We start from the raw sequence: 20,035 nt of genomic DNA, 5'->3' as shown, positions 1-20,035 counted from the left end.
TGTGTAAATGTACTTAACAACATATGAAGTATTTTTCCTTATCAAGATCCATGTAGCATAAGTAAAGTAGTCAACATGAATTTAAGGTTCCTTCAATATTGTCTTGGGACAAAAGAAAACTACACATTATAAGCTACAACATTACCCCCGGAGTTTTCTTTCGGATGGGTTCCATTTTGACCATTTTTGTGGGAATCACAGTCTGTCTTGTTCCTTCAATCTTTGTCACAATATAGTTTTTAGGCAGCCATATTCTTGTAGAGAAAGTGTATCTCTTGTTGGGAATTCTCACTTTACTCAGTTCCTTTACCAATACTGCCTCCCTCTGATAAATAAACAAAATGTTAACATACATTTATTAAAGATGTGGTTCATATGGGAATTTGATGCACACACACACCAGAATCTGAATGCTAGATTATTAAATGGATATTTTTTTTTAAAAACTTAATGCAGATATAATTCTTTATCATTCCTATTTACTTATTTTTTTAGTTTCATCATTTAATGAAACCTTTTTGAAAATAGATCCATTATTGGCTCTAAATTTTAATCATCTAACATGTCGACTTGGAGAAAGTCATCTCGGATTTTATAGGGGGAAAATTAATATATTCTCTTTATGTAAATGCTCAATTGTCTATCTTACATTTTCCTGTCATCTGAGCTTAAAATAAGTGTATATATCTCTCGAACAATTTAATGTCAAATGTCAAATAACATAACTACATCAACACAGCTTTGATCAAAAATCAACGAACCGGAACAAAACTCAACAAAAAATCAATTCAATGTCTCATGGCGTTTATAAGAAAAGTCTGGAAAACTGGTCCTAACATTAATTGTAATTCCCACCTGAAACAGAAATGATTGTGTGAAGTGAACAGGACGCTACAGTACATGAGGCTGTCTGACATGTTGGACCATTGTCATTCTGGAAAAGATACTTATTGACTTTTCCTATATATTCTTAGACATACGTAACTATTGTGACTCTTTCCTGGCCTCAATGGTAATGGTTTAAACAAACTGGAATCTTCAGTATATAATTTGGAAATTTTCTACATATTTTGGAATTTCTGGTAGAATGGTTCTTCTCTCTAGAGAGGAAGATTTATTCTCAAAAGACCTGCCTTCATTTTCATTATTTCTTCAGTATCTCCTCTTGGAAGGAAACAAACCTCTCCTTTTGGCAAACTTGAATCTTTATCACATTTCATGCCAAGTTTCAATGAATTTTGTCCAGTAATTCAAGAGGAGAAGATGTACAGCTATACAGAGATCAGACAAAACTTGATAAGAAAATCAATCACAACAAATAATTGTGAGCTATTAAGAGCACCTCATCCATAACTGAGATGACTAGTTCAGAGCAACATATTTGCTCAAGAACAGGGCAGCATATTTTCTCAAGAAATCCATGCTCATCAATCTCGCAGATATTTCTTGCACACAAATGAAAATGGTTTGCAATATTTTTTTTAATCATCTCATTACCTTGCAGCTGAATGTTTACCTCTTTGATAAAATTAAGATCTCTTTTAAGGAAGTAGGCTGTTTGATTCAGTCCCTGCTGTTCACAGAGAGTAATAGCCTCCTCGTGGGCAGACCACAAATTTTGTGTGATGAAGTCATCCTACAAAGAAAACAAAAACGAATTCCGAAATAATTAACCTGCATCTTAAAACATGGCAACTTCTACTTGAAATGAACTGCCACCTCAAACTATTTATTACATGGTTCTGCACCCTACCCTCTCATAAAACAAAAGAATAAAGATGTAAATAACAAGAGACCCATGGGTCACATTGCTCATCTGAGTCACCTTGGCCGACATTTAAAGATTTTCTCTATATATTTGCATGTAAAAATCTGATCCCCTATTGTGGTCCCATCCTATCATCAAGGGCCATGATTTTATCAAACTTGAATTTGCACTATGTAAGGAAGCTTTCATGTAAATATCAGCTTTTCTGGCCCAGTTGTTCTTGAAAAGAAGATTTTTAAAGATTTTTCCTATATATTCCCATGTAAAACTTTTGATTCCCTATTGTGGCCCCATCCTAGCCCCAGGGGTCATCATTTTAACAAACTTGAATTTGCACTGTCAGGAAGCTTTCATGTAAATTTCAGCTTTTCTGGCCCAGTTGTTCTTGAAAAGAAGATTTTTAAAGATTTTTCCTATATATTCCCATGTAAAACTTTTGATTCCCTATTGTGGCCCCATCCTAGCCCCAGGGGTCATCATTTTAACAAACTTGAATTTGCACTGTCAGGAAGCTTTCATGTAAATTTCAGCTTTTCTGGCCCAGTAGTTCTTGAGAAGATTTCTAAATGACCCCATCCTATTTTTGCATTTTTGTGATTATCTCCCCTTTGAAGGGGGCATGGCCCTTCATTTGTAAAAACTTGAAAGCCCTTCACCCAAGGATGCTTTGTGTCAAGTTTAGTTGAAATTGGTCCAGTGATTCTGGAGAGCAAGAGTTTACAGAAGACGACGGACAACACGCAATCAGAAAAGCTCATTTGAGCCTTCAGCTCAGGTGAGCTAAAAAGCAATGCAAAGATACATGATATGCCTGTCTGGAACTATATATACATGATATGTCTGTCTGGAACTATATATACATGATATGCCTGTCTGGAACTATATATTTCTTTACTGATTGTCCATTCTATGTTGAAGAGAGAAAAATGTTTTTTAATGGTATATACAAGCTCAACAAAATTTTTATCTATCTAACAAATAAGGACAAATTTACTTGGTTGATGATTAATGAAGACAAACCAGTAATTGTCAAATTGAGTGAATATTTAGTGCAAACTTTCAGAAAAAGAAGTGATGCTTTAAAACTGCAAAAATCATTATAGTTTATTATTCATATGTTGGTATAATACTGATACTGTCCATTTACTTGTGTATACACATGATTAGCAATTCATATATGTATGTACTTGTTTCCCCAACATGCTGCATGCACATGCAGTTTGCAGTCTATGTAACCTGTAGTTAATGTTGTAAACTTTCTTTCTTTTTTGAATTTCCTTCTTTATAAACTGTCTTACTGTTATGCCCTCTGGGCCAAAAATTGGAATAAACTTATCTTATCCTATACATGATATGCCTGTCTGGAACTATATATACATGATATGTCTGTCTGGAACTATAAATACATGATATGTCTGTCTGGAACTATATATATAAATGATATGCCTGACTGGAACTATATATACATGATATGTCTGTCTGGAACTATATATACATGAGACATACTTGGAACATGACACACTTCCACCCAAGATTCATCATCAGATCAGGTTAGAAAGAGCTAGGTCTAACAGTGCTCAAGATGTGATCCAGACACAGTTTGAACATGTGTAGCCATAAAATTCAAAAATGAGGCCACATTGATTCCTGATTTTAGGTTGTGAAACACCTAAATATGCATCAATTGTCTAAGTTTGACTAGGTCTCACAATGTACAAGATATGATCTGTATAGCCATAAGATTCATGGAGGCCACAAGGAGACCTATTTTGGGGTCAAGACATACCTTTCTCCTATGATGCTGACCAGGTTTCATAGTCCTAGGCCTCAAAGTGTGAAATATATGACTCGGATATGAAAAAGCTAACACATGGGCAGACAAATGGGCGAACATAATCTCAGCTGAGATTCAGCTCGGCTGGATATTTGGACTGACGCCTTCGTCAGCCCAGCCGAATCTCAGCCGAGATTAGGGCATATGAGAAAGCCCATACCATAATAAAGATAGGCGCATAATAAATGGATGGAAATTAATACATGTACATAATATAGGCGGGCGTATAATAAAAGGATCCAAATCAATACATGTACATAATATGGGCGGGCATATAATAAAAAGATGGAAATTAATACATGTACATAATATAGGTGGGCGTATAATAAAAGGATGCAAATCAATACATGTACAGTGAAACTTCTCCAAACCGGCCCCTCAGAAAACCGGTTCTCCCTGAATATCGGCCGATTTTCAAAGTCCTGGCAGAAATCTATACATTTCCTTACAAAGAAAGTCTTACAAAACCGGCCACCCCTGAAAACCGGACATCGGCCACTTTTTAAAGTACAGTTGTTAACAAACATGTGTAATTTACCCTTATAATACCGGCCACTTTTTGAACACTAGAAAATTTTGGCTAGAGGGTGATCAAAATCGGACAGGAGTGCAAATTGACTGATCCACTGGCCAGGTGGGAAATTATCTACTGGAGGTGTGAAAAACACAAGAGGCCTCCCTAATTTCTATTGTTTACCTGTGCTATCCTGGGTATTAAGTGACACTTGGCTAATCCAAGCGACCCTTCCAAATTCTGTACAAAGTGTAAAAAACAGTTAGGAACATATTGATTGAATAAGTATCAAACGCCATATTGTTGCACCATACTATCGCATGGATATAAGCCATAGTTGATAAAGAACAAACCCATGACTGTTAATGATAATTATTAAATAATAAATTAATTTTCTTGGTTTCCATAGATTTAAAATTCCTAAGAAATATTCAAATTACAATTTCATATTTACTACTGTACTTTATAAAAACGTCAAAACAAATTTGTTAATGATATAAGCGATGAATGTAAACAGAGTGTTTATAGGTAAGAGGAATTCCAATTATAGGCCTCTGTGTTTTCTTTAAGTATCCTGTTATAGATATTCAGTTTAAAATTAGATGATTTCAGCGAGAATTTATAATTACCTGCAGGTAGAAACGCACTAATTTGATCTCTACCGATAATTTATCATAGATGACCAGAACAAAGTGAACAGTACCTACTTTAACAATATTGAGATAAAATGTCCCTAAATGCTAAATTCTCGGTAAACCGGCCATCCCTATAAACCGGCCGTTTTTATCGACCCGAGAGCCGGCCGGTTCAGAGAAGTTTCACTGTACATAATATGGGCGGGCATATAATAAAAAGATGGAAATTAATACATGTACATAATATGAGCAGGCGTATAATAAAAAGATGGAAATTAATGCCTCGGCAAACATGTAAGCACAAAGTAGGCCAGAGTCAGAATTCTTACTTCGAATCTAGCAATCTGTTCGTTAACCCAGGCCTCTATCCTGGATTTGACTGGGTATGCTTGCTGAAGATGGGTAATCAACTGAAATATTAAGCATAGAGATATTGGTGGTGGTACAGAAGTTGTTGAACTTTGATCCATGTAGTGTAAAAACTGTACAAACTTTTCACATTCATCAAGTGTTCATATCACTAGATTTTATGACAAGATTCACAGGTTTGGCATTCATATGTATGTGGTATATCAAAAGATTTCACTGAAATTTATTTACTTATCAAACTTGGGACTATGTATACAACTGTTGCTACAGACACACGTCACATAAACTCTTTGGTCACTACACTGTCCTAACCAAGCCCATCCCTTTGGTCACTACACTGTCCTAACCAAGCCCATCCCTTTGGTCACTACACTGTCTTAACCAAGCCCATCCCTTTGGTCACTACACTGTCTTAACCAAGCCCATCCCTTTGGTCACTATACTGTCCTAACCAAGCCCATCTCTTTGGTCACTATACTGTCCTAACCAAGCCCATCCCTTTGGTCACTATACTGTCCTAACCAAGCCCATCCCTTAACAATGTTAGAAAAAAATTCCTGGAATTACTTTATCATATCAAAAACTCCAGCATTAATATTCCATGAACTTTTCTACAAACATCAGAAACTGACACTAAAGTGCAATTGTAAAGTATAGGACCTCTAAATTCTTTGAATATGAAATAAGCGGTATAAATCTAAGCAGAGGCATATAATATTTTTTTCAATGCTAAAATCATATATTGTAAATTATTGACAATGATAATGTATCTTAGAAAAGTTCAGAGAAACTAAAACTGGAACTGAATTACACTTTTCAGATTTGTCGACAATGGATGTACAGCCCTAAATTTTTAAAGACTCTGATTTCAAATTCTTCTAAATCTTCACCTGCTTTTTGTGTGTTGCCATTTTGTCTTTAACATTGCTGACTGCTTTCTTCATAGCAATCACCGATTTAGCTTGAGACACTAGTAGAAGACCTGTAATAAAACTGCATTCTTTTTATCTGTGTATATATATATATATACATGTAAATATATACATGTATTATCAACAAAATATCTTAGACTTTTATTCTTTATAGTGTATATCATGTGACATGAAAATAAAACCTTCAAACCTATGTTGTATGAGATAAACATATTTGTCTGGCTTTAATTTATTTTTGCAGACTTACCTATTCCTGGCTGCAGATTTTCTAGTTCTGTGTTACTTGATATTGCACTGAATACCCTGTCTAAGTATTCCTTCATTATTGCATCATTGACTCTCTGTAAAAAAAAAAAAAAAAAAAAAAATCACCCCATTCTTGAGAAGTTCCTTTAATGTAATGTGTTTTTTATTTATACTTGTATTGTTAAATCGATACATGTCATGTGTTTTTTATTAAATCGATACATGTCATGTGTTTATTATTTATACTTGTGTTGTTAAATCGATACATGTCATGTGTTTTTTATTTATACTTGTGTTGTTAAATCGATACATGTCATGTGTTTTTTATTTATACTTGTGTTGTTAAATCGATACATGTCATGTGTTTATTATTTATACTTGTGTTGTTAAATCGATACATGTCATGTGTTTTTTATTTATACTTGTGTTGTTAAATCGATATATGTCATGTGTTTTTTATTTATACTTGTATTGTTAAATCGATACATGTCATGTGTTTTTTATTTATACTTGTATTGTTAAATCGATAAATGTCATGTGTTTTTCATTTATACTTGTATTGTTAAATCGATACATGTCATGTGTTTTTTATATTTGTATTGTTAAGTTATTGTACAGGCAACATAGTAAAATTTTAATTTTTTGAACAATTACAGTAATACATTAAACAAACCTGTGAAATTTCCTCATTTGACAGTCCCTGGCCTGGAAAAGATAACAAAACGTAACTGAAGAATTAAGTTTCATTTAGCATAACAATTTATGACATGTTTGACCATGACCCCAACTAACCTTGCAGATCCCTCATCATCTTCAGTCTATACTGTACATGCCAGCCCCTTGCCCCTCTCTCTAGAATACTGCTGAGAATGGGAAGACAGTTATTTATCAAATCTGCAAAACAAAACAAAAGTCAAGGAGTTCACATCAAAATATCAACATTCACCAATGTTTTGTCTGTAGAAATCTTCTGCTGTTTCGTGGTTTTCATTTCTCATCGAATTCACCCTAACCTTACGTACAGGCCTAATACATGTACTGTACTAACCATATACTAAAACAATATTTATATTAAACTGTATTTTTGCCATGACACTACATTGCAAGCTGACTGGGAATGCACAAACAGAACTGTTTGTGTTATATTGTGTTATAGAGCCAGTTGAAATAGGTATCAAGTACGCTGAATCAGCTGTTGTTCTTAATCAATTTCACCTACACATGTATTTGTATAGTTCATTCCGACAAACACAGGCAGTTTATGTTAAAGCAAAATGTATTATGCTTGAAATGTAAATATACATAAGTAAACAAAACATACAAGTATTTAACATTTAAGGAGAAACTGAGCTATGCAAGATTGGCAGTGCGAAATACTTATACCTGTAGCGTACTACGCTCCACCTGATCCAGGAAAGTAGGATGCACTATCCTACCAAGTGTTAGAAAACTACAGGCTGAGTAATGGAGGTAAGAATAAGTCAACATTTATGCTGTTAGATGCTAGAAGTCAAGTCAGCTTTTGTGCAAGCTGGCATGCTCAACAACTCAGTGATTATAAGCTATACTACAAGAGCCGGAAGTTGAGCTGGGATGAATAGAGCATACGTATAGAGTAAGAGATACATTTAACAATATTTAAGCATTTTATTGAGAAAATATTAATACAAACATTAAATAATACAGAAATAACCCCCATGCTTCCATTTTTTTAATATTCCTTACAATATAAACAAACTAGACATTCATTCCTTCATTCCTAATATGTACCGTGGGGATCCGGATTAGAATAGGTCCTTAGTACCCCTTGCTTGTCGTAAGAGGTGACTAAATGGGGTGGTCCTTCAAATACATGTACCACAAAGACCAAAGCCAAGTATCACAGCAGGTGTGGCACAATAAAGATCCCTCCCTGCTCAAAGACCGTAAACACAAAGCATAGGCCTAAATTTTGCAACCCTTCACCAGCAATAGTGACGTCTCCATATGAGTGAAATATTCACGAGTGGGACATTAAACAATATACATTCAACCAACCATTCCTGATACCTATATATGAGTATTGAAAAAATATCTAGGAATAAATGCCTGGATTTCAATATTTGTATTTGGGAGCATAAAAATTCTCTAATTAATCTGGGCATTAAAAGTAAATTTCTGACATTAAAAACAACCTGGCTTAACTAGAAAACTGACAAGTCAAAAAGGACCCCACAATAAATCTGAAAATCAAAAGCGGGTCTTCCTCTGCTTAATCCATGATATTGTGTATATTCATAAAGATCTTAAGTCATCACATGTCATAGAAAGTGATGATGGACGCACAGATGTCTCGACATAGTGATTACTATAGGAATCCTAGCATCACCTATAATTTTTATGAAATCTTTTCAGAAAAAAGTGCCATTATTATTTTTAATATTACAACAAGTTCTGTAAGTATGTCCCCCTTCCATCCTTCAGGTCAAGTTTTGTTACATTTGAATTATAGTTTCTGGACTGCACCAAATGGAGTTTTAATACCAAATTTTTTCTCTACAATGCTTTATTTTAGGAATCTTAAACATCCCCAATGTTTTGTGTGGTGACATATAGAAATTACAAACTCAAGCATTCATAATACAATCCAAACAGCCTACCTTTATTAAATAATCTCAGATCTATTTCTTGTCCACCAGGAGTCTGATAAATGTATGGGACTGGAGGAGGCCTCAGTGCTGCTGTCTGTTGGAAACAATCGGCAGTGAAAAATCAATCATGAAATTTTGCTCACCAGTTCAATGATGCAATGCTTGAAATTTTGAAAGAGAGATGATACTATGCAGTTAATATGAGTTTATGGCAATAATTTGTTTCACGGAAAACATCCAAAATTTCCATAATTATATATACAGGTAACTCTCGAATTATCGCCACTCAATTCATCGCCATTTTCGTTATAACGCCGCATTTTTCTAGGAACATTTTTCCTGTTACTTAAAACTCTCGTTAAAACTCCAAATTCGTTATCGCCATTTGCCGCAGTGTTTTCATTACAAAAGTCTATTTCAACGTGTTAATTATCTCGATAAACCGCCATGGGTGCACGTGGTCAGTGAAGCAGTAAATTGGTCATTATCAATCTCGGGCGTACACCTGGACAGAAGGATCCCAGTAATTGTTGTATTGAATAAACAAGAACAATACTCGAGATGAACAATACTCAAGTTGTTTATACTGTACATCAAAGAAACACTTTCCAATTTAGCTATGGCTTCGCCACGAAAGAGGGTCCTGTTAAATTTCGATGAGAAAAAGCAAATCATTACGTACCAAGGACATCATCAAAAATGTACCCATCAGGATATTGCAAATCATTTTTCTGTTTTATGGGAAAAGTCAATATAAAAAGAAGGACAGTGGGCAACATCTTAGCAGCAAAGGATCGCTCACTTACATAAGTATTGTAAATAGAGGAAAGATAACTTACATATAAAAGAACAGTAACTCTATTTCTTCAAGATGGCAGTGATTCAATTCATCGCCAAATTCGTTATAATGCCATAATTTCATAAGAACAAAAGGTGGCGGTTTATCGAGAGTTGACTGTACACTTGAAATTCGATTAGAAGGTTAAATGTCGCCCTATTGAACTGACCTGGTAGTTCTTGGACTGGAGCTTTTCACACATCATTTTCACATAAGTACAAAACTTATCCAGAGTGCTCCGGTACTTGGGCTGCAGACGAGAGTGTTCAAGGAACATTAACAGTCATAGAAATAGCAAAAGGTAAAGTCAATGCAACATGATTTCAATCCAAAGATTACCTTGATATCCAATTCTGCAACAAGGTGTTTCATGTGTTCATCTTGGATCTTTGACTGTAAATCTCCTGGACTTGTAGAGGGCATTCCAATCAATATATCTGAAAATAAAAACGTAGATCAGAGCATATCCCATTACAACATCATCAGTCTTTGTAATGAACCACCAACCTAACGAAAATGGAAACCAGAATTTTTGTTGAGGTGGTAAAATTGCTCTATAGAATTACATATATATAGTTGGCTAAGGCCAAAATAAAACGTTTGTGTGTTTCCGGTTTCCCGACTCTACTTACTTTTTTGCCGCAAACCCTACAGATTTTATTGAATATATATATATATATATATATATATATATATATATATATATATGAAATAAAAACCTGCAATTTTCAAACTGGCATTTTTTTCTTTTCACATTCAAGATTTACATTTTGACTACTACTGATATTAAAAATCAAATGTTTTACCTACCTACCCTACCTATTTTGGGAGGGAGTGAAATAGGAAACACATATATATTTTATTTTTGCCTAATGAAAATTGCTTAAGGGCTAGTGCTCTGAAATAATTGTTGTAACAACTGTAACATCTTTCACTGTTGCATACACAAAAATGTGCACAAGTGCTAAAGATAACCTGACTTTTCACCAAACTGGTTTTCCTTTGGCTCAATTGCAGTATGGATAGGGTTTAAAATCCCATGCTTTACCAACCTAGAATCAGCCACATTCCTCTGCCTAGCTCCCTCACCGACCTCGACAGACTGAAGAAATGAGAAATAAATCGGTTCCTGGCTGTTATTATCATCAGACGAAGAGATATGGCAGCATCCTGCAAAATATACCAATACTGTTATAATGCCAAAGAATATCTATATTCATGTATATAAAATCTGTTCTATATCTCTGTACATGAAAATGCACATAACTTCAAATGGTAAAATATTTATGAAAAAAAATTTATATAACAAACTAGAAAGAATTGTTTAAGACACTAAAACTGACGTCTCCCCTTTCATTTTCCATAGTTTTTTGGGTTTTTTAAAAATTTCTTAGGGATCGTCTAAAAAGTGGAATATATATATATATATATATATATATATATATATATATATATATATATATATATATATATACATATATATATATATACATATATATATATATATATATATATATATATATATATATATTATGCTTCAACCATGGAACAGTGTTGTGAACATATGATAGAAATAGAAATTAAACTTACCAACATACCAAAATTTGTGGCACTTCACCTAGAGCTGTTGATGTCTCTATACAAGTGAAAATTCTCGAATGGGGCATAAAACAGCATACAAACAAACAAAAAGCATCCAGTATGGTACCCTGTACTGTGAGCTCTGATTGATCCTGTTTTAATATCTACATCAAGCATGGAATTGTGAGCTTGGACAGATCCTATTTCCTTACATCCAGCATGGAATTGTGAGCTCTGATTGATCCTGTTTATTGGACTGTTACTGGTTACGTAAATCCAGCTTGTAATTGCGAGCTCGGACTATTACTGTTTACTTACATTTAGCTTGGAATTGTGAGCTTAGACTGATCTTGTTTACTTACATCCAGCATGGAATTGTGAGCTCGGACTATTACTATTTACTTACATCTAGCATGGAATTGTGAGCTCAGACTGATCTTGTTTACTTACATGTAGCTTTGAAATGTGAGCTCAGACTGTTACTGTTTACTTACATCCAGCATGGAATTGTGAGCTCGGACTGTTACTGTATACTTACATCCAGCATGGAATTGTGAGCTCGGACTGATCCTTTTTGTAGTAACTGTGTCAGTCTCCATTTGTGCACTTGTCCAATGAAGTTCACACTGTCTACATCAAACTCCCTATAATGAAGAAAGAAACTAAATACTGTTTTATGAAAAACAAATGTTTCCCCAGTTCCCAAATTAGAAATGCTCCAAATGAAACCTCCTCGCTTTAATGTACTGCATGGTATGGAGGAGAAAGCATACCGGTAAGCAGGAACATAGACATTATGAACTCCGATTAAAGTCACATAGGAGAAGTGTTCACAAACTATTTAACACCTTTTAACACCCTCCACCCCTCAGATCCACTATAACTTTAAGGATAACAATTGGATCCTCCTGTTCATACAATATGCACATCTACAAATGACAATGAAGCATTGTACAAAGTTTCAAATTTATCCAATAAGCCATATAGGAGAAGTGTTCACAAGCTATTTTACATCCTCCACCCCTCTTAGATCCACTGTAACTTTTAGGAAAATAATTGGATCCTCCTGTCCCGACAATATGCACATCTGCAAATGGCAATGAAGCATTAATTGTACAAAGTTTCAAATCTATCAGATAAGCCATGTAGGAGAAGTGTTCACAAGTTATTTTACATCATCCACCCCTCTTGGATCCACTATAACTTTTAGGAAAATAATTGGATCCTCCTGTCCCACCCATATGCACATCTACAAAGTTTCAAATCTATCATATAAGCCATATAGGAGAAGCATTCACAAGATTTTGTGACAGACAGATGGACAAACAGATGGAGAGAAAGTACAAAAACAATATTTCTCCTCCTGAAAGAGGGGAAATATAATTCAGAGACGTAATATTCATTAGTTCCTTTAATATGCATTACCAACCACAGGTGAAACTACCAGTAATATTGTGGTAAGTAGCACAGCTGGTCTTCTTCAAAATAGTTTATTCATTGTCCATTATCTGTTATCTAGCCCTCTCTGTGAAGTTTACCCATTGTCAAATTTATAAACCATCCAGTTGTTTTATGACAGTTTACCCTTTGTCCCATATATCATCCAGCTGTTTTTTAGACAGTTTCTTCAGTCCTCCATCTGGGGTCATTCCTACTTCTTCCAATTCATCAAAAACTGGGGCCTTGAAAAGGTCCTTAAATATCTGGGACTCTCCATCCTACATGTTGAAAGGGTTAAAGATAGATCATGAATAATTTCACTGGATTAAATCTCAAACAAAGTCATAGAAAAAATCATTTTTCAAAAAAACTGTGTTCCTACATAAGAGTGTGTATTACAAAAATTAAAAAACTTTATCACAAAAATATATTGCCTGCCTTATTTTCCATGTCCATGAGATCTGTGACAGAAGGTGGTAAAACTATTGGGAAAACACTCCAGTGAAACAGCATAGACTCTGCCAGCTGTGGAAGAGAAAAAAAAACATCATTAATTACGAAAATCAGTTTTTCAAAAGTATTATTATATACAATATTTTTGAAGCATTGTCTATGTTTCAAGAATCAATGATAACCTTTTTAATTTCTTTCATGACATCAGCCACATTTTCTGGCACATTACTCAGATCTATCGGGAAATTCACAGGTTGCATCTGAAGTTGGAAGAAAAACAAGACAATAAACATTTATTCTGTTAAAAAGAATTCAAATTTCTTCTAAATTGCTGGATATGATTTATACACAATCTTAAATATACCATAATTGATGTACTTCCTGAAAACACATATTCAAATTAGGTCCTGTGAATAATAAAGAAGTGTCTGCATGTTTACTTACTGATTCAGTCCCAGGAATGACTTGTTCATCACATAAACTCTGGCTTTAAATTCTTCGATTTTTTTTTTCTACTAACTTTGCATCGTCAGATACCCACGGCTGATCTCGTCTCCTATTCATTGATAAGTACAAGACAAGATCAGCCGAGGGTATCCGACAATGCTAACTAATTTACTGAATGCATTTTCTCTGACATAATATGATGACATCCTTATTCAATGGAAAGCTAGGAAACTCAATCTCATCAAACACAATGTTAGGGACTGAAGTTTCAATTGAAGCACATATTTTTATTTTCACCTCAATTTAACAAATTTATGGATCATTGCCATTGTATCTTTAAAAAGTCTTTACACCATAAGAATAAAACTCATATATTCCATCCATTTCAAAATTATGAAGCTTAATTGAGCTGAAATGGAACTAAATTACACTTTTCATATTTCTGGGAATGGATGAATAATCTTAATTCCTGTGGTGAATCTTATGAGATACCTTTGCAGCCATCCCTACATCTGCATTCCGCTCTGTTGATGCCATTCCTTCATATGTAGTAATTATTCCTGTGAAAATGAGAAGCTAAGATATAATATCACGACAATCATTAAATCAATTCTAAAGCATATAAATCATTTATAACAGGTCGTCCCACAAAATATGTTCAGGCAATTTTATTTTTTCCTAATAAGTTCAAACAAATTGACATGTTTTCAATACTTGATTGTAATTTCATTCTTAAACTATTTTTATAAATTTAAATCTACATCATAAAATCTAATATTCTTTTCAAATTCTTTTAATTTCAACATTAAAAAATTTGCATTAAGAGATATCTAATTTAAACTAATTAAAAATCAAAACAAATTCTTACCACATCATATCTATTTGAATTACTTACATGTAATAAACTTTTGCAAATGAAATTTTCATTCATCTGAAACTTTGTACCACTTAAAAATACAATTCAAAATGACATACAAACATATAATTAAACTATGGGAAATATAGCTGCAGAACTGTAGCTCTCAAAGGAAGTAAGAGACCTACAGATCCACTCACGACTAAAACCTTCAATTTTAAACACAGCTTTTTCTGCACATGGTTGAAGTCTTACATTACTGTATTCTTGCTTCACCGCCTCAAAATTTTTAAATGAAATGTTTAATGACATATTTCGGCGCCTCAAAATTTTAAAATGAAAAAATGTTTAATGACATATTTTCCCACTACATCTGCGTCAAGACACATCTTCAAACACTCATTAAAGCCCTCTGCAAACCAAAAACTCACAGCTTCAATTAATGTTGCTTGTTTAGGTAGGGCCATGTTACATTGCCAGTCAATTTGAACCCCAATGATTTCCATGTTCATATGTTAAATACTTTAACTATATTTACAAACAACTCTGTCTCTGTGTGTGAACTACTTTTCAATTAAATATTTTGGATGAAATCAATCCAGTTCAGATAAAAAAAAATATTGTTTAAAAAGTTCTGAATATTTTTCAATTAATTCATGGATATCATAAGACACAAGAATAAGTTTTCAACATTCAAGACCTTATTTCACCTTTAGAGGAACTAAACATTTTTCATTTTATAATAATTTTACATCAAAAAATTGCTATTTTGGGAAAAGCACTTTGAGAATATTTTTTTTTAAATGCAATCATTTATATAGCCGTTTATTAATTTGGTTACAATTCATAATTGGTATTAGCATGATGATACAATGTATCACAGTCACTTTGCATTTGTCTTTTCAGAAATACAGGGAGTTTTCTGATTCTTGTATCATTATGTTTAATATATCTGTGATTGGTATAGATTTCCTCAAGATAAGCACCTAGGTAAGATATTTATACATGTATCTAGTTACCTAAATCTCAGGATGTTAGATTTTATGTAACAACACCCATATTGTTCTTACTACTGTAGAGGGCTTTAATTTCACAGGGCTAAAATTTCGTGATTTATACCGTTCAGTATTTCGCGATGGTTTATATTTCGCGGATATCAATGAAAATTACATCAAATCAGTGCCCAATTTTTGAAGAAATAGAATGATTTTTCCAATTGCTCTACTCTATCACACAAAAAATACTGTTTTTAAAATATCAATTAGATCTAAGCTTAAAGTTATTGGTGTGAAAAGGTAAACTGGAAGTATAGCTCTTTCTTTACTTTCACTTTAAGATTTTTACAGCAGTGCTTTAATAAACATTCATATCCATTCTACTAGAAAAACAAAACTAGCTACACTATATGGTGAGTTTAAAAGAAAAGATTACAAGTATGATTTGTGTACTAGAGATGCTGTAACTGTTTCATTCCCTGGCAAATCGAGTCTTGACAACATTAGTCGAGTCAAGCCCAATGGCTTTTTTATTTATTTATTTTTTGATTTTCAAGAAATAACGACAAACATTTCATGTATAACGCTAAACCGAATGATATTCACTACTGACATGTTGCAGAGTGCTAGATAGAGGCAACCTGTTTGACTTTGGTACTGTACTGGTAGTCAAATTGTATGCCAGTAAAATGATACTTTTTGATCTGCCAGTAAAATGATACTTATTGAAGATCAATAGTGGTTGAAACTAATTTAGCGAATTATGTGCAACATTCTCACACATTCGGTCCAAGTATATGTAACAGTACAGTTGTATCATAAATGTATGTCTACCCTGAAGTTGTTTATGTTTTTCTATGTTTACAAATATTCTTGCAAAGCAACAACTCGTTAAATTCAAAACAGAAAATGTGGAGCAACCTACAGCTTTTGTAAATATATGGCATAATTACGCCTATTTTATCATAGCTTCAACTGTTCCGTACTGCCGAACTGTCTCCCTGCTACAAGAAGTGAAAGATGCAAGTCTCGCATGTGTTCGAGATTTACGAAATTCCATCGAGAATTCGCTAACTTCCGGTCTTTCCGATAAAAATCACGTTAGTAAACGGACGTGTGTCCTTAGAATCATTTGAAATCACCAATAATCTGTTAGAAAATTGACGTTTTGTGTTTTAGAACATAAAAGATTTTTTCGTTTTCATTTGTTTTCTGCGATTATTTTTTAAAAAGGTTTGCTTTAAGTCGAGCATTAAGGCTAGTGTTGAAAAATGTTTGTTATGGGTCTTGCATTGCCTTGTAGCAATGGCGGACGCAGCACCTGCACCAGCCGGTGGTAGAGGGGGTTTCCGTGGAGGATTCGGTTCTGGCGGTAGAGGAAGAGGTAGGGGACGTGGCCGTGGTAGAGGCCGCGGCAGAGGTCGTGGCTCCAAGGAAGGAGAGAAAGAATGGATGCCAGTCACCAAGCTAGGCAGACTTGTCAAGGACCAGAAGATTAAAACTCTGGAAGAAATTTATCTGTTCTCTTTACCTATTAAGGTACTAACACACCAGCTTTGTTGACTACATTATTAAACAGGACTGGTTCGCTGAAAACAAGTTTACAAATCTTAAATGGTATATGTTTTAGAAAGAGAACATTATAGTATCTGTATGATGGTTGTTGTGTAGGAAAATGGCCTTTGATGGTAGAATTTCCAGTAATTTACGGATGTTTGATGTACAAGAACTGTTAACATCAGAATACATGTAAATATGGCATCATTTGTCCAGTTGTATTAGTCCTAAGGTTGGCAAGAAATGTTTGATCTTACAGTTACTAATTAGAATTCTTGTGCGATTAAATTGTTTAATGATAAGCATTTTGTAGTAAGCGACATCAATATTTCAACATTGCAAGAGGGATAATCAGCAGTTTGATGCATTCACCTTTGATTCAATACTTGAGGCATATCTATACAGTTATTTGATTTCGGAAATTCTAGTTAGTTTGTACTTCAAGTAACAATTGAAATGTAGTTGTCATTGCTTCACCAAAGGTCTTGGCATTATAAAATGTTGCCATTTTATTTTTTTTGCAGGAGTTTGAGATTATTGATTATTTCCTTGGGCCATCACTGAAGGATGAAGTCCTGAAAATCATGCCTGTACAGAAACAAACCCGTGCAGGTCAAAGAACAAGGTTTAAGGTGATTTATTTTCATGAAGATTCTTGCAAATTATACACCATTTGAAAATGAGTGTTAATATTTGTTACAATAGAAACGAGTATAAACTAAATATATTGTTCTGTTTTGATAGGCATTTGTTGCCATTGGAGATCACAATGGTCATGTAGGTTTGGGTGTGAAGTGCTCCAAGGAAGTAGCCACTGCTATTCGTGGGGCCATTATTCTGGCCAAGCTGACGGTCATCCCTGTCCGAAGAGGCTACTGGGGTAACAAGATCGGAAAACCTCACACAGTACCTTGCAAGGTATACGATAGTGACACAAAAGAGAATGTATCTTAAAGATGAATAACATGTATAGAGTGATATACAAGGCTAATTTTTCTTACTGACTTAGTTTCAACACATTCTATTGATATATTCCAGGTGACCGGAAAGTGTGGCAGTGTCATGGTGAGGCTGATCCCTGCACCAAGAGGTACTGGTATTGTCAGTGCACCTGTACCAAAGAAACTGCTTCAAATGGCTGGTATTGATGATTGCTACACCTGTGCCAGAGGATGCACAGCTACACTTGGCAACTTTGGTAAGACTTTTATAAAAGTTGTGGCTTTTTTGGCCAATGAATATTTTTTTTCTGAATGAAATATATATCGGCATGGGCTTTCTGATCGCCTGTTGTCCATCTGTAAACTTTTTACATTTTCGACTTCTTCTCCAGAACCACTTTGCCAATTTCAAACAAACTTGGCGAAAAAGCATCCTGGGTAAAGGGCTTTCAAGTTTGTTCAAATGAAGGGTCATGTCCACTTCAAAGGGGAGATGATCTAAAATTGTAAAAATGGGTGGGGTCATTTAAAAATCTTCTTTTCAAGAACCAATGAGCCAGAAGAGCTGAAATTTACATGATAGCTTCCTGACATAGTGTAGATTCAAGTTTTTTAAAGTCATGACCTCCGGGGGTAGGGTGGGGCCACAATTGGGAATCAAACTTTTTCATACAAATATATAGGGAAAATCAATCAAAATCTTCTCCTGAACCAGGAAAGTACAAATTTAAATGACAGCTTCCTGACATTGTGCAGATTCAAGTTTGTTAAAATCATAAAACCGTGGGTTTGGTAGGGCCACAAGGGGGTATCAAAGTTTTACATACATATATAGAGAGAGAAATGTTTTTAAAATCCTCGAACCATTGGGCCATAGAAGTGTACATTTACATGAAAGCTTCCTGTTATAGTGCAGAATCAAGTTTGTTTAAATCTTGTCCCCAAGGGTAGATTGGGGCCACAATAGAGATCAAAGTGTTGGACACGAATAGATAGGGAAAATTTTTAAATATGGGTCAAGGTGAGTGCTATGGTCTATGGGTCTCTTGGTTTTTCTACCATTTGTGCCCATACCCACTGAGTTGGGGAAAATATAATGTCAAAATCGAACAAAGAGGGAATTTTCTATGTCAACATTTGGCATTTTAAAATTAACCCTGAAGAAGCCCTATGTATATTCATTGTTTACATTTTATAAACATGCACCATTTTCGACATCTACTTTCTATTGAAATAAGATAATTCATATATGAATTTACAAGCTTTGAATTAATATGTTGTCACAGTGATTTGTTGCTGGGCATTTTTTAGCCTCAAAATTGAGAAATTTTTATAGTATTTGACATTTGGGAATGGTACTGTTTAAGAAATGTTGAAGGTAGAAAAATTGCATACACTGAATGAAAAAAATAACAATTCTTGAATGTGGTGTTTTTCAGCCAAGGCAACGTATGCTGCCATTGCCAACACCTACTCGTACTTGACCCCTGACCTCTGGAAGGAGACAGCTTTCACCAAGTCTCCCTACCAGGAGTTCACAGATTATCTGGCCAAGAACTTTACACGCCAGCCCGTACAGAGGCAGGAACAAAAAGTTTACTGAAGCATTGAAATAAAGGCTTAAAGACGAGTATTGATGTTCATGTTAGTTTTATAGGATGCTGGTGAAAACTACAGGCTAAATATAACACTGCAGTTATTGTAAAACATTAGGTTCTTTATAACATGACGTTAGCTCGACTTCCTGCGTGAAATTTACACTCCTGCGCTTGGTTTTGGAAAATTGAACCGGAAAAGTAAAAACTTAAAATGGTTTGTTATTCTATGAAACCTGAGACATTGATCGGGCAGCAAAACTGACTTGAGAACCACATGGTTACAATTGTTAATCATCCCCATGTGGTGTAAATTGAGTTTGTTCTCGTGTGTCTATTAAGGTTGTACATCGTCATCAGAACCCGTCATCGGTTCTTCTCTATTTGGAGGTCGACTGGATTTC

General features: G+C 34.4%; 2 protein-coding genes across 9 annotated transcripts in view; one reads left to right on the top strand and one right to left on the bottom strand.

Annotated features, from left to right (window-relative positions):
• The window catches only part of LOC125672084 (uncharacterized), a 78,385-nt gene extending 61,743 nt beyond the window's left edge, over positions 1-16,642 (bottom strand). For 2 of the 7 annotated variants that reach the window (XM_056163385.1, XM_056163384.1), the window contains exons 1-17: positions 16,464-16,607; positions 14,180-14,247; positions 13,423-13,500; positions 13,226-13,312; positions 12,932-13,065; positions 11,886-11,991; positions 10,819-10,936; positions 10,106-10,203; positions 9,936-10,016; positions 8,938-9,022; positions 7,091-7,192; positions 6,972-7,003; positions 6,300-6,393; positions 6,011-6,102; positions 5,081-5,161; positions 1,517-1,636; positions 146-325 (exon numbers count right to left, since the gene is read on the bottom strand). In XM_056163385.1, coding sequence (XP_056019360.1) covers positions 146-325; positions 1,517-1,636; positions 5,081-5,161; positions 6,011-6,102; positions 6,300-6,393; positions 6,972-7,003; positions 7,091-7,192; positions 8,938-9,022; positions 9,936-10,016; positions 10,106-10,203; positions 10,819-10,936; positions 11,886-11,991; positions 12,932-13,065; positions 13,226-13,312; positions 13,423-13,500; positions 14,180-14,224 — 1,533 coding nt within the window. In that variant the 5' untranslated portion in view covers positions 14,225-14,247; positions 16,464-16,607. Of the gene's footprint in view, positions 1-145; positions 326-1,516; positions 1,637-5,080; positions 5,162-6,010; positions 6,103-6,299; positions 6,394-6,971; positions 7,004-7,090; positions 7,193-8,937; positions 9,023-9,935; positions 10,017-10,105; positions 10,204-10,818; positions 10,937-11,559; positions 11,577-11,709; positions 11,731-11,885; positions 11,992-12,931; positions 13,066-13,225; positions 13,313-13,422; positions 13,501-14,179; positions 14,248-16,144; positions 16,164-16,463 lie in introns of those variants that run through there. The other 5 variants (XM_056163382.1, XM_056163381.1, XM_056163383.1 and 2 more) reach the window with 5 other exon arrangements.
• On the top strand, positions 16,539-19,667 carry LOC125672090 (40S ribosomal protein S2). 2 transcript variants are annotated; one of them, XM_048908200.2, is made up of 6 exons: positions 16,539-16,638; positions 16,842-17,077; positions 17,620-17,727; positions 17,840-18,013; positions 18,134-18,293; positions 19,476-19,667. In XM_048908200.2, exons 2-6 carry the CDS (start codon positions 16,844-16,846, stop codon positions 19,637-19,639), a joined length of 840 nt encoding a protein of 279 aa, XP_048764157.1. In that variant the 5' UTR covers positions 16,539-16,638; positions 16,842-16,843; the 3' UTR covers positions 19,640-19,667. The 2 variants fall into 2 exon arrangements, with proteins under 2 accessions (XP_048764157.1, XP_056019364.1); XM_056163389.1 differs by having other exon boundaries at positions 16,621-16,689.
• Positions 19,668-20,035: the final 368 nt, after the last annotated feature.

This window comes from Ostrea edulis, chromosome 4 (assembly GCF_947568905.1).
Source record: "Ostrea edulis chromosome 4, xbOstEdul1.1, whole genome shotgun sequence".
Lineage (NCBI taxonomy): Eukaryota > Metazoa > Mollusca > Bivalvia > Ostreida > Ostreidae > Ostrea > Ostrea edulis.
Note: the sequence above shows the minus strand (reverse complement) of the source record. Positions and strands in the feature narration are given on the sequence as shown.